We start from the raw sequence: 13911 nt of genomic DNA, 5'->3' as shown, positions 1-13911 counted from the left end.
TGTGGAGGGGGCTGAAGGTTCGAGTTGCCAAACGTCAGCCTTGAAACCTTAATGACTTGGAGAAGATCTGCAAAGAGGAGTGGGACAAAATCCCTCCTGAGATGTGTGCAAACCTGGTGGCCAACTACAAGAAACGTCTGACCTCTGTGATTGCCAACAAGGGTTTTGCCACCAAGTACTAAGTATTGTTTTGCAGAGGGGTCAAATACTTATTTCCCTCATTAAAATGGAAATCATTTTATAACGTTTTTGACATGTGTTTTTCTGGATTTTTTTTGTTTTAATTCTGTCTCTCACTGTTCATATAAACCTACCATTAAAATGATAGACTGATAATTTCTTTGTAAGTGGGCAAACGTACAAAATCAGCAGGGGATCAAATTCTTTTTCCCCCCACTGTATGCTATAGTCAACGGTAGCCAGGCTATCAGTGTGTCACCCACCGCTTTGCAACATGAGCTTTAGGCAGTATAATTGTTTGAAACCTGAAAGTTTTACTTTACTTCAAATAATGAGGCATGTCTTACCTGGCTTCAAGGTAGCCCAGAGAAAATCCAACCATAAAAACAGGCAATTATTTTATATAGACTTCCTCATGCCATTAACTTTAATTTCTCTACTGTTCTATTGATTTTCATATCAACTTTCTTTTGTTGGCTAGAAGCCAAAGGCACAATCCTAGTCATATTAGCAACCTATCCTAGTTGTTGCCGTTAGATTCCCCATCTTTTTGTGTAACAGATTTTAATCCCTGTCACACATGAAACCACTCGCATTAGGTGCGCAGTTTTAGAACTGCGTTTTCCCGCATAATGCATTTTGGCAAATGTTTGAAAATGACATTTTATTAGCTGCTTCATTACAACAGTTGCATGTTCCATAATAGGCTATAGCCTTTTGACTGTAAGACTATAGGCTTGCTATTGTTGCATGTTTGCATTTAAGCTCTTAATGAAAAATGTCTGCTCCTTTTCCATGTATAGTATTTTCGGTTGGTCATGCCATTTTACTGTTTGTAAAAATGTAGCTGTTTTATTGACCGGTTAATGATGTTGTCGGATAGTCGTCAGCAAAATTTACCAAAATTTGCAATCCTAATACTGTGCTGTACTGTAACCTACATAGAAGTCTATGATTGGTTCAGATTTGTTCCGGACCAACCAAATTTGGTCTTAATTGGGGACAGAGATCATGAGAATAATGGCCAGTGTGTAGAATAATACCCATATATGCAAAGTATGATATTGCATGTTTTTACCTTTTGTGTACCTAATTCAGGACATCACCATGAAGAGTGACATTCATATCCATAATTATGCATTTCTGTGTTGTACAGATCAGAGACCGATTAGGTAATTCCGCAATCATTGTTCTGTTACCGGTTGTAAATTCACATAGTGTGTTCAATAACCCAAATCGATTTTCAAAGTCAAGGTGTCATGTCATAGCTGACACTCCATTCTTTCTGCAAACATCTTTGAATCTGAAGTTTTTGGAAAATGTGGTTGCATAAACAGAGGGAAATTTTACTGTTACCAAATTTAGCATCTGCACAGTTCTTCCAGTAAATGTATTTTTGTGACATTTTCTGTGTAAATTGTTCAAAGTTCTCCTTGTGCATAGAGTTGTATGGGTTGTTCAACTTTGAAATCACTGTTTTTTGTTTAGCATACATTTTAATGTAAAAAAATAGGAGTCTCGGCGTAATTCCGTTACCATGGAATTACCTACTCACTACATGACATTACACAATATAATTGTTGATTGCCATGCCACTGTTCTCCCTCAAGATTGGGATATAAAAAAAAGCTTCTGTAGTCAACAGTACTAGCATTCAATTGCATAGGCCTAGTTGTGTTAAGGTGTGTGTGTGTGTTAGGTTATTGTCACTGTTGTCAAAGCTTTTAGGCCTAATTGTTGCATGTAAACTACTATTCATCAATTTCAAATGCATATTCGGATCAAACTGTTGTGAGGTTATGGAAAATTGTGAAACAGTCGGAAAACGCATGTTGGGTGTCCAAAGTTAATAATCTGACCTTGCCTTTCAGGGAGATGATTTCACAGGATTTGAATCTGATCGTAAAGGATATAAAGGCCCCATACGGTCCAGACATAATCCCTCCAAAAGTAAGTATTAGCCTATTCTACACCTATGCCCATCCCTTGCCACCTATCTATTATTCTTGGGCGGAATCGAGATTTTCATACTGTTATTCTGCCATCCCGGGATTTACGTTATTACTGGTATAGCACACAAGGGGCTCAAAACGCAAAAAAGGCCCATTGGCAGTCTATTACCAGAATTCCAACAAAATTAGCACAACTAATGGCAAATTCTCATGGACGCTTTTAGCTGAATGCTAATGAGCACAAACGAGCAAACCAATTGCAAAGACTGGCAAATCCAGCTCATAAAGTTCTACAAGTATAGCTGGTAGTCATTTCTGGTGTGGACATTTAGAAGCTGAAGTGAACGAGAAATTGTGCAACTAAACAGTTGTAATGCATATTTGTCTGAAGGAAGAACAGCATCTGTATGCTGAGAAGAGGGGTGGAGAACAGAAAGGATGAAAAAAACGATAGTTGGAAGCACAGAGAAAAAATTGCAACTGTACAGCTGATTCATCCAGAGCTCTTTGACTTATCAAACACGGCAGAAAGCTAACCGCCCGTCTCCTTATTAATTCAGCCACTTACTTAGATAACAAGTAACCAAATACACAGCTGGAGAGTATAGCACATCTTAGACAGTTTTAAGATATCTGATGGCTAACATTTAGTAGGGAATTGCATACAAGTGTAACTTTATCACCTCATGTGCGCCACGCAGAGACTCACCGATAGATATAGAACACAATGGACTCACCAGCTCCCGCTTTCTCCCATTGTGTTTACAATGTACACATGGCTGGCTGCTGTTCTGGGAAACTATGGTATGCTTCATAAATAAAAATGTGACTGGGGAAATAGGGTTGCACATTTTAGGGAATATTCAGAGGTGGAAACTTTGTGGGAATATATGGAAATATATGCAAATTAATATTAATACCATTTAAATGTAGATGTTTTTTGCATTGGATATATTTACCATATCATATGGAGACAAACGTAAACCTTTTACCTCATCGTAAGTAGACATACAGTGGGGCAAAAAAAGTATTTAGTCAGCCACCAATTGTCCAAGTTCTCCCACTTAAAAAGATGAGAGAGGCCTGTAATTTTCATCATAGGTACACTTCAACTATGACAGACAAAATGAGAAAAATATATCCAGAAAATCACATTGTAGGATTTTTTATGAATTTATTTGCAAATTATGGTGGAAAATAAGTATTTGCTCAATAACAAAAGTTTCTCAATACTTTGTTATATACCCTTTGTTGGCAATGACACAGGTCAAACGTTTTCTGTAAGTCTTCACAAGGTTTTCACACACTGTTGCTGGTATTTTGACCCATTCCTCCATGCAGATCTCCTCTAGAGCAGTGATGTTTTGGGGCTGTCGCTGGGCAACACGGACTTTCAACTCCCTCCAAAGATTTTCTATGGGGTTGAGATCTGGAGACTGGCTAGGCCACTCCAGGACCTTGAAATGCTTCTTACGAAGCCACTCCTTCGTTGCCCGGGCGGTGTGTTTGGGATCATTGTCATGCTGAAAGACCCAGCCACGTTTCATCTTTAATGCTCTTGCTGATGGAAGGAGGTTTTCACTCAAAATCTCACGATACATGGCCCCATTCATTCTTTCCTTTACACGGATCAGTCGTCCTGGTCCCTTTGCTGAAAAACAGCCCCAATGCATGATGTTTCCACCCCCATGCTTCACAGTAGGTATGGTGTTCTTTGGATGCAACTCAGCATTCTTTGTCCTCCAAACACGGCGAGTTGAGTATTTACCAAAAAGTAATATTTTGGTTTCATCTGACATTCTCCCAATCCTCTTCTGGATCATCCAAATGCTCTCTAGCAAACTTCAGACGGGCCTGGACATGTACTGGCTTAAGCAGGGGGACACGTCTGGCACTGCAGGATTTGAGTCCCTGGCGGCGTAGTGTGTTACTGATGGTAGGCTTTGTTACTTTGGTCCCAGCTCTCTGCAGGTCATTCACTAGGTCCCCCCGTGTGGTTCTGGGATTTTTGCTCACCGTTCTTGTGATCATTTTGACCCCACGGGGTGAGATCTTGCGTGGAGCCCCAGATCGAGGGAGATTATCAGTGGTCTTGTATGTCTTCCATTTCCTAATAATTGCTCCCACAGTTGATTTATTCAAACCAAGCTGCTTACCTATTGCAGATTCAGTCTTCCCAGCCTGGTGCAGGTCTACAATTTTGTTTCTGGTGTCCTTTGACAGCTCTTTGGTCTTGGCCATAGTGGAGTTTGGAGTGTGACTGTTTGAGGTTGTGGACAGGTGTCTTTTATACTGATAACAAGTTCAAACAGGTGCCATTAATACAGGTAACGAGTGGAGGACAGAGGAGCCTCTTAAAGAAGTTGTTACAGGTCTGTGAGAGCCAGAAATATTGCTTGTTTGTAGGTGACCAAATACTTATTTTCCACCATAATTTGCAAATAAATTCATTAAAAATCCTACAATGTGATTTTCTGGATTTTTTTTCCCCCTAATTTTGTCTGTCATAGTTGACGTGTACCTATAATGAAAATCACAGGCCTCTCTCATCTTTTTAAGTGGGAGAACTTGCACAATTGGTGGCTGACTAAATACTTTTTTGCTCCACTGTAATTGCAAATGATTAAATCCTTCCAATGGAAAAAAAATAAATGTAGTTACGAATTGAACTTTAATTAAATGAGTTGATTCTTCACATGGGATGATTTCACTGAACAACAAAAGAAAGGGAATATTGAATGATCCCAATGATCCATCGCTTCTCCCAAAAATGTTTTCAACATACATTTGTAAAATGATAGTCTAGAAACTAAAGCTTTGGTTGTCTTCCTCTGTCTTCCATGTCTTCTCCCTGGACCTCAATGTCCACCTCTTGAATGTCAGATTCTGAGGTCTCATCTTCACTATCACTTTCCAACCTTGTTGAGGATGGCTTGTTGTCAGGCTCAAAAAGCCTCAAATTTGCCCGGATGGCCAGCAATTCTTCACCCCTTGTATTGGTCAACCTGTTGCCTGCTTTGGTGTGTGTGTTCCCAAACAAGGACCAGTTGCGCTCTGAGGCGGCTGATGTTGGTGGGATTTGGAGGATGATGGAGGCAACAGGGGAAAACGCCTCAGGTCCACAAAGCCCCTTCCACCAGGTGGCTGGTGAGATATGTTGGCACGACTGCCATATTGCATCTCCATCCCAAAGCCCTTGCTTGGAAGTGTACTTCACCAGACTGCCAAGAAACTTGCCCTCATCCAGGCCAAGGTGGCGAGACACGGTAGTGATGACACCATAGGCCTTGTTGATCTCTGCACCAGACAGGATGCTCTCGACAGCATACTTGGGGTCCAACATGTACACTGCGGCGTGTATGGGCTTCAGGCAGAAGTCTTCGTGCTTTTTGATGCATTTCAGAACTGCAGTTTCCTCTGCTTTGAGCAACAGTGAAGCGGGCAGGGCAGCCAAGATTTCTTCTCTTACATCTGCAAGCAGAGTCTGAACATCAGACAAGATGGCATTGTCTCCCTCAATCCGTGTAATGGCTACTGCTATAGATTTCAGGCTGTTTACCACTCTCTCCCAAAATACACAACTAGGAGGATCCTCTTGATGGGGCTATCCATATTGACAGACTGTGATATGGCCATTTCTTGGAGAGACCCCTTCCCTTCCAGGAGACTGTCAAACATGATGACAACACCACCCCAACGGGTATTGCTGGGCAGCTTCAATGTGGTGCTCTTATTCTTGTCACTTTTCTTGGTGACGTAGATTGCTGCTATAACTTGATGACACTTCACGTACCTTACCGTTTCCTTGTCTCTCTTGTAGTGTGTATCCGTTGTTTTCAGTGCCATTATGTCCTTGAGGAGCATATTCAATCCATGAGCAGCACAGCCAATGGCTGTGATGTGAGGGTAGAACTCTTCCACTTTAGACCAAGCAGCCTTCATGTTTGCAGCATTGTCTGTCACGAGTGCAAATACCTTCTGTGGTCCACAGTCATTGACTGCCTTCAGCGCATCTGCAATGTAGAGACCGGTGTGTCTGTTGTCCCTTGTATCTGTGCTCTTGTAGAATACTGGTTGAGGGGTGGAGATTATGTAGTTAATTATTCCTTGCCCACGAACATTCGACCACCCATCAGAAATGATTGCAATACAGTCTGCTTTCTCTATGATTTGCTTGACCTTCACTTAAACTCTGAACTCTGCATCAAGCAAATTAGTAGATAAAGCATGTCTGGTTGGAGGAGTGTATGCTGGGTGAAGAACATTCAGCAATCTCTTCCAATACACATTGCCTGTGAGCATCAGAGGTGAACCAGTTGCATACACAGCTCGAGCAAGACATTCATCAGCATTTCTCTGACCACGTTCCTCCATTGAGTCAAAAAAAACATCTGATTCCAGGAGTACCATGAGCTGTTGCTATTGATAAGGTGTCTCATCATTTTCACCTCAAATAGAAGTAGAGGGACTTTTGTCAGAGGTTGCTTGTTGTGAGCGCTGAGGGAACTTTATGCACTTGGCCAGATGATTCTGCATCTTTGTTGCATTCTTCACATGATTTGGAACAGTATTTGCAAATGTGCACATCTTTTCCTTCTACATTGGCTGCAGTGAAATGTCTCCACACATCAGATAGTGCCCGTGGCATTTTCCTGTAAAGATTAGGAAAACATTGTAAGAAAAAACAAAATACAATTCCATGTACAGATAAATAGTTAAGCAGTTAGATTAAACAACTCCTTTTGTAAGATAAATGTTTTAAAATTAAACATGTATGGAAACAGGTAAATTAACACTCCTCAGTTAGCAGGCTCAAGCAAGCTAAAACCCACATTGTAGCAAACACTAACTAGCAGATATTGTTAACCAGTTAGAAATGATTTGAACACTCTTTGCTGTAGGCTACTATTTACTAGTTAACAAAAAATTATGTATGTCATATAAAATATATCCCCCCCCCACCCAGTATTGTAATCAAAACTTACCAGAAAGCATGTAGTCCTTGGCTCAGACAGTGTAGTAGTGTGGGCTCAATAGCATCTCATTAGTGTGCAAGATCTTAAGAATCAGCTGTACATGTGATGGAAGAGTGCACTGCACATTAGAGGTCGACCGATTATGATTTTTCAACGCCGATACCGATTTATTGGAGGACCAAAGAAAGCCGATACCGATTAATCGGACGATTTTTTATTTTATTTATTTATTTATTTGTAATAATGGCAATTACAACACTACTGAATGAACACTTATTTTAACTTTAATATAATACATAAATACTATCAATTTAGCCTCAAATAAATAATGAAACATGTTCAATTTGGTTTAACCTCTATGGGCTAGGTGAGACGCTTGCGTCCCACCTACTCAACAGCCAGTGTAATCCCGTGGCGCGTTATTCAAATTCCTCAAAAATGCAAAAACTTCAATTTTTCAAACATATGACTATTTTACACCATTTTAAAGACAACTCTCGTTAATCTAACCACACTGTCCGGTTTCAAAAAGGCTTTACAACGAAAGCAAAACATTAGATTATGTCAGCTGAGTACCCAGCCAGAAATAATCAGACACCCATTTTTCAAGCTAGCATATAATGTCACATAAACCCAAACCACAGCTAAATGTAGCACTAACCTTTGATCTTCATCAGATGACAACCCTATGACATTATGTTATACAATCCATGCATGTTTTGTTCAATCAAGTTCATATTTATTTCAAAAACCAGCTTTTTACATTAGCATGTGACTAGCATTCCCACCGAACACTGCCGGTGAATTTACTAAATTACTCACGATAAACGTTCACAAAAAGCATAACAATTATTTTAAGAATTATAGATACAGAACTCCTCTATGCACTCGCTATGTCCGATTTTAAAATAGCTTTTCGGTGAAAGCACATTTTGCAATATTCTCAGTAGATAGCCCGGCATCACAGGGCTAGCTATTTAGACACCCAGCAAGTTTAGCACTCACCAAAGTCAGATTTACTATAAGAAAAATGTTATTACCTTTGCTGTCTTCGTCAGAATCCACTCCCAGGACTTCTACTTCAATAACAAATGTTGGTTTGGTTCAAAATAATCCATTGTTATATCCAAATAGCGGCGTTTTGTTCGTGCGTTCAAGACACTATCCGAAAGGGTAAATAAGGGTGACGAGCATGGCGCAATTCATGACAAAAAAATGTCTAAATATTCCATTACCGTACTTCGAAGCATGTCAACCGCTGTTTAAAATCAAATTTTCACGTAAAAAAGCGATAATATTCCGACCGGGAATCTGCGTTTAGGTAAACAGACGAAAGAAAATAAAGCATGGGGTCTACTCGGGCACGCGCCTAAGCCCATAGTACTCTGATCGGCCACTTGCCAAACGCGATAAAGTGTTTCAGCCAGAGGGTGCCTCGATATCGTTCAGCTTTTTCCCGGGCTCTGAGAGCCTATGGGAGCCGTAGGAAGTGTCATGTTATAGCAAAGATCCTCAGTCTTCAATAAAAAGAGCCAAGATGAAACACAACTTGTCAGACAGGCCACTTCCTGCATGGAATCTTCTTAGGTTTTGGCCTGCCATATGAGTTCTGTTATACTCAGACACCATTCAAACAGTTTTAGAAACTTTAGGGTGTTTTCTATCCAAAGCCAATAATTATATGCATATTCTAGTTACTGGGCAGGAGTAGTAACCAGATTAAATCGGGTACGTTTTTTTTATCCGTCCGTGTCAATACTGCCCCCTAGCCCTAACAGGTTAAATAATGCAAAAACAAAGTGTTGGAGAAGAAAGTAAAAGGGCAATATGTGCCATGTAAAAAAGCTAACGTTTAAGTTCCTTGCTCAGAACATGAGAACATATGAAAGCTGGTGGTTCCTTTTAACATAAGTCTTCAATATTCCCAGGTAAGAAGTTTTAGGTTGTAGTTATTATAGGACTATTTCTCTCTATACGATTTGTATTTCATATACCTTTGACTATTGGATGTTCTTATAGGCACTTTAGTATTGCCAGTGTAACAGTATAGCTTCCGTCCCTCTCCTCGCTCCTACCTGTGCTCAAACCAGGAACACATCGACAACAGCCACCCTCGAAGCAGCGTTACCCATGTAGAGCAAGGGGAACAACTACTCCAAGTCTCAGAGCGAGTGACGTTTGAAATGCTATTAGCGCGCAACCGCTAACTAGCTAGCCATTTCACATCGGTTACACCAGCCTAATCTTGGGAGTTGATAGGCTTGAAGTCATAAACAGCGCAATGCTTGAAGAATTGCGAAGGGCTGCTGGCAAAACGCACGAAAGTGCTGTTTGAATGAATGCTTACGAGCCTGCTGGTGCCTACCACCGCTCAGTCAGACTGCTCTATCAAATATCAAATCATAGACTTAATTATAATATAATAAACACACAGAAATACGAGCCTTAGGTCATTAATATGGTCGAATCCGTAAACTATCATCTCGAAAACAAAACGTTTATTTTTTTCAGTGAAATACGGAACCGTTCCGTATTTTATCTAACGGGTGGCAACCCTAAGTCTTAATATTCCTGTTACATTGCACAACCTTCAATGTTATGTCATAATTACGTAACATTCTGGCAAATTAGTTTCGCAACGAGCCAGGCAGCCCAAACTGTTGCATATACCCTGACTCTGCGTGCAATGAACGCAAGAGAACTGACACAATTTCACCTGGTTAATATTGCCTGCTAACCTGGATTTCTTTTAGCTAAACATGCAGGTTTAAAAATATTTACTTCTGTGTATTGATTTTAAGAAAGGCATTGATGTTTATGGTTAGGTACAGTCGTGCAACGATTGTGCTTTTTTCGCAAATGCGCTTTTGTTAAATCATCCCCCGTTTGGCGAAGTTGGCTCTCTTTGTTAGGAAGAAATAGTATTCACACAGTTCGCAACGAGCCAGGCGGCCCAAACGGCTGCATATACCCTGACTCTGTTGCAATATACCCTGACTCTGTTGCAGAGGTGACACATTTTCCCTTGTTAAAGAAATTCATGTTAGCAGGCAATATTAACTAAATATGCAGGTTTAAAAATATACTTGTGTATTGATTTTAAGAAAGACATTGTTTATGGTTAGGTACACGTTGGAGCAACGACAGTCCTTTTTCGTGAATGCGCACCACATCGATTATATGCAACGCAGGACAGGCTAGATAACTACACATGGTTGATGATATTACTAGTTTAACTAGTGATTATGATTGATAGTTTTTTATAAGATAAGTTTAATGCTAGCTAGCAACTTAACTTGGCTTCTTACTGCATTCGCGTAACAGGCAGGCTCCTCGTGGAGTGCAATGTAAAGCAGGTGGTTAGAGCGTTGGACTAGTTAACCGTAAGGTTGCAAGATTGAATCCCCAAGCTGACAATCTGTCGTTCTGCCCCTGAACAAGGCAGTTAACCCACCGTTCCTAGGCCGTCATTGAAAATAAGAATGTGTTCTTAACTGACTTGCCTAGTTAAAAAATATAAAAAAATCGGTGGGCAAAAATACCAATTACCGATTGCTATGAAAACTTGAAATCGGCCCCAATTAATCGGCCATTCCGATTAATCGGTCGACCTCTACTGCACATTTGATGGAAGAATGCACTGTGCATGCAGAGGGTTGCAATTCTATTGAATTGGGGATAGTTTAACCAAAATATGCCACAAGACCTAGAATTGCCTCATTTGTATCCCACAAAAAAGGTTCACTGTGATAAGCTAACTTTTTTGATGAATTTAAGCAAAATTCTCGGGCTTAACTTCCCATGGAAAATTCCCGAATAGTTTCCGACCCTTTGCAATACTACTCATGATACCTAGGAAGTATTGGTGAAATGTTTACAATACAAAGTGATGTTCGGGGCAAGTCCAACACACCACATCACTGAGTAACTCTCTTCATATTTACAAGCATGGTGGTGGCTGCTTCATGTTAAGGGTTTGCTTGTCATCGGCAACTACTAGTGAGTTTTTTTTTTTTAGGACAAAAAGAAACAGAATAGAGAAGCACAAGCAAAATCCTAGAGGAAAACCTGGTTTGGTGTGCTTTCCAACAGCCACTGGAAGACTAGTTCACCTTTTCAACAAGACAATAACCTGTGGCTATGCATATATGATAAACAGAGAGAGTAGCATCAGCGTAAAAGATGGGTTGGGGGGAGGCACACAATGCAAATAGTCCGGGTAGCCATTTGATTACCTGTTCAGGAGTTTTGTTATGGCTTCGGGGTAAAAACTGTTGAAGCCTTTTTGTCCTAGACTTGGCACTCCGGTACCGCTTGCCATGTGGTAGTAGAGAGAACAACAACATACATACATACATACATACATGCATACATACAGACAGTGGGGCAAAAAAGTATTTAGTCAGCCACCAATTGTGCAAGTTCTCCCACTTAAAAAGATGAGAGAGGCCTGGGATTTTCATCATAGGTACACGTCAACTATGAGAGACAAAAGGAGAAAAAAAAATCCAGAAAATCACATTGTAGGATTTTTAATGAATTTATTTGCAAATTATGGTGGCAAATAAGTATTTGGTCAATAACAAAAGTTTCTCAATATTTGTTATATACCCTTTGTTGGCAATGACACAGGTCAAACGTTTTCTGTAAGTCTTCACAAGGTTTTCACACAAATGTTGCTGGTATTTTGACCCATTCCACCATGCAGATCTCCTCTAGAGCAGTGATGTTTTGGGGCTGTCGCTGGGCAACACGGACTTTCAACTCCCTCCAAAGATTTTCTATGGGGTTGAGATCTGGAGACTGGCTAGTCATTAAAACTTGTTTTTCAACCACTCCACAAATCTCTTGTTAACAAACTATAGTTTTGGCAAGTCGGTTCGGACATCTACTTTGTGCATGACACAAGTAATTTTTCCAACAATTGTTTACAGAAAAATTATTTCACTTATAATTCACTGTATCACAATTCCAGTTGGTCAGAAGTTTACATACACTAAGTTGACTGTGCCTTTAAACAGCTTGGAAAATTCCAGAAAATTATGTCATGGCCTTAGAAGCTTCTAATAGGCTAATTGACATCATTTGAGTCAATTGGAGGTGTACCCGTGGATGTATTTCAAGGCCTACCTTCAAACTCAGTGCCTCTTTGCTTGACATCATGGGAAAATCAAAAGAAATCAGCCAAGACCTCAGAAAAAAATTGTAGTCCTCCACAAGTATGGTTCATCCTTGGGAGCAATTTCCAAACGCCTGAAGGTACCTCGTTATTCTGTACAAACAATAATACGTAAGTATAAACACCATGGGACCACGCAGCGTCATACAGCTTGCGAAGGAGACACATTCTGTCTCCTAGAGATGAGCGTACTTTGGTGCGAAAAGTGTAAATCAATCCCAGAACAACAGCAAAGGACCTTGTTCAAAAGTATCTATATCCGCAGTAAAACGAGTCCTATATCGACATACTGCTCAAAAACTGCCATTAAAAAGCCAGACTACGGTTTGCAACTGCACATGGGGACAAAGATCGTACTTTTTGGAGAATGTTCTCTGGTCTGATGAAACAAAAATAGAACTGGCCATAATGACCCTCGTTATGTTTGGAGGAAAAAGGGGGAGGCTTGCAAGCCGAAGAACACCATCCCATCCGTGAAGCACGGGGGTGGCAGCTTCATGTTGTGGGGGTGCTTTGCTGCAGGAGGGACTGGTGCACTTCACAAAATAGATGGCATCATGAGGGAGGAAAATTGTGGCTATATTGAAGCAACATCTCAAGACAGGAAGTTAAAGCTTGGTTGCAAATGGGTCTTCCAAATGGACAATGACCGCAAGCATACTTCCAAAGTTGTGGCAAAATGGCTTAAGGACAACAAAGTCAGGGTATTGCAGTGGCTAGCACAAAGCCGTGACCTCAAGCCTATAGAAAATTTGTGGGCAGAACTGAGAAAGCATGTGTGAGCAAGGAGACCTACAAACCTGACTCAGTTACACCAGCTCTGTCAGGAGGAATGGGCCAAAATTCACCCAACTTATTGTGGGAAGCTTGTGGAAGGCTACCCGGAATGTTTGACCCAAGTTAAACAGTTTAAAGGCAATGCTACCAAATACTAATTGTGTGTAATTAAACTCCTGACCCACTGGGAATGTGATGAAATTAATAAAAGCTGAAATAAATCATTCTCGCTACTATTATTATATAATTTCTATTAGGAATAAATGTCAGGAATTGTGAAACTGGGTTTAAATGTACTTGGCTAAGGTGTATGTAAACATCCGACTTCAACTGTACGTACGTACATACAGTGGTGTAAAGTACTTTAGTACTTGAAAGTATTTTTACTTAAGTAGTTTGTTTTGGGCTTGACTTTACTATTTATATTTTTGACTACTTTTACTTCAATACATTCATAAAGAAAATAATGTACTTTTTACTCCATTTTCTATGACACTCAAAATTCCTGGAAAAGGGTCTAATTCGCACACTTATCAAGAGAACATCCCTGGTCATCCCTACCTCCTCTGATCTGGAGGATTCACTAAACACAAAGTGCTTCATTTGTAAATTATGTGTAAGTGTTGGAGTGTGCCCCTGTCTATCCAGAAGGAAAAAAATGGTGATCTGGTTTGCTTAATATAAGGAGTTTGAAATGTATTTATACATTTACTTTTGATACTTAAGTATATTTAAAACCCAATACTTTTAGACTGGTATTTTACTGGGTGACTTTCACTATTACTTGAGTCATTTTCTGTTAAGGTATATTGGGTACTTTTTTCACCACTGCAAGTATATACTGGAG

At 40.1% G+C, this 13911-nt stretch overlaps 1 protein-coding gene across 1 annotated transcript in view; it reads left to right on the top strand.

The window, feature by feature from the left end:
• The window catches only part of LOC106605615 (histone-lysine N-methyltransferase 2B), a 62800-nt gene that overhangs the window by 5847 nt on the left and 43042 nt on the right, over positions 1-13911 (top strand). Inside the window, exon 2 of the mRNA XM_014201450.3 lies at positions 2052-2130. Coding sequence (XP_014056925.2) covers positions 2052-2130 — 79 coding nt within the window. The remainder of the gene's footprint in view (positions 1-2051; positions 2131-13911) is intronic.

The sequence above is a fragment of the Salmo salar genome, chromosome 05 (assembly GCF_965601325.2).
Source record: "Salmo salar chromosome 05, fSalSal1, whole genome shotgun sequence".
Classification (NCBI taxonomy): Eukaryota; Metazoa; Chordata; class Actinopteri; order Salmoniformes; family Salmonidae; genus Salmo; species Salmo salar.
The sequence above is the reverse complement of the archived record's forward strand: the minus strand, read 5'-3'. Positions and strand labels throughout refer to the sequence as shown.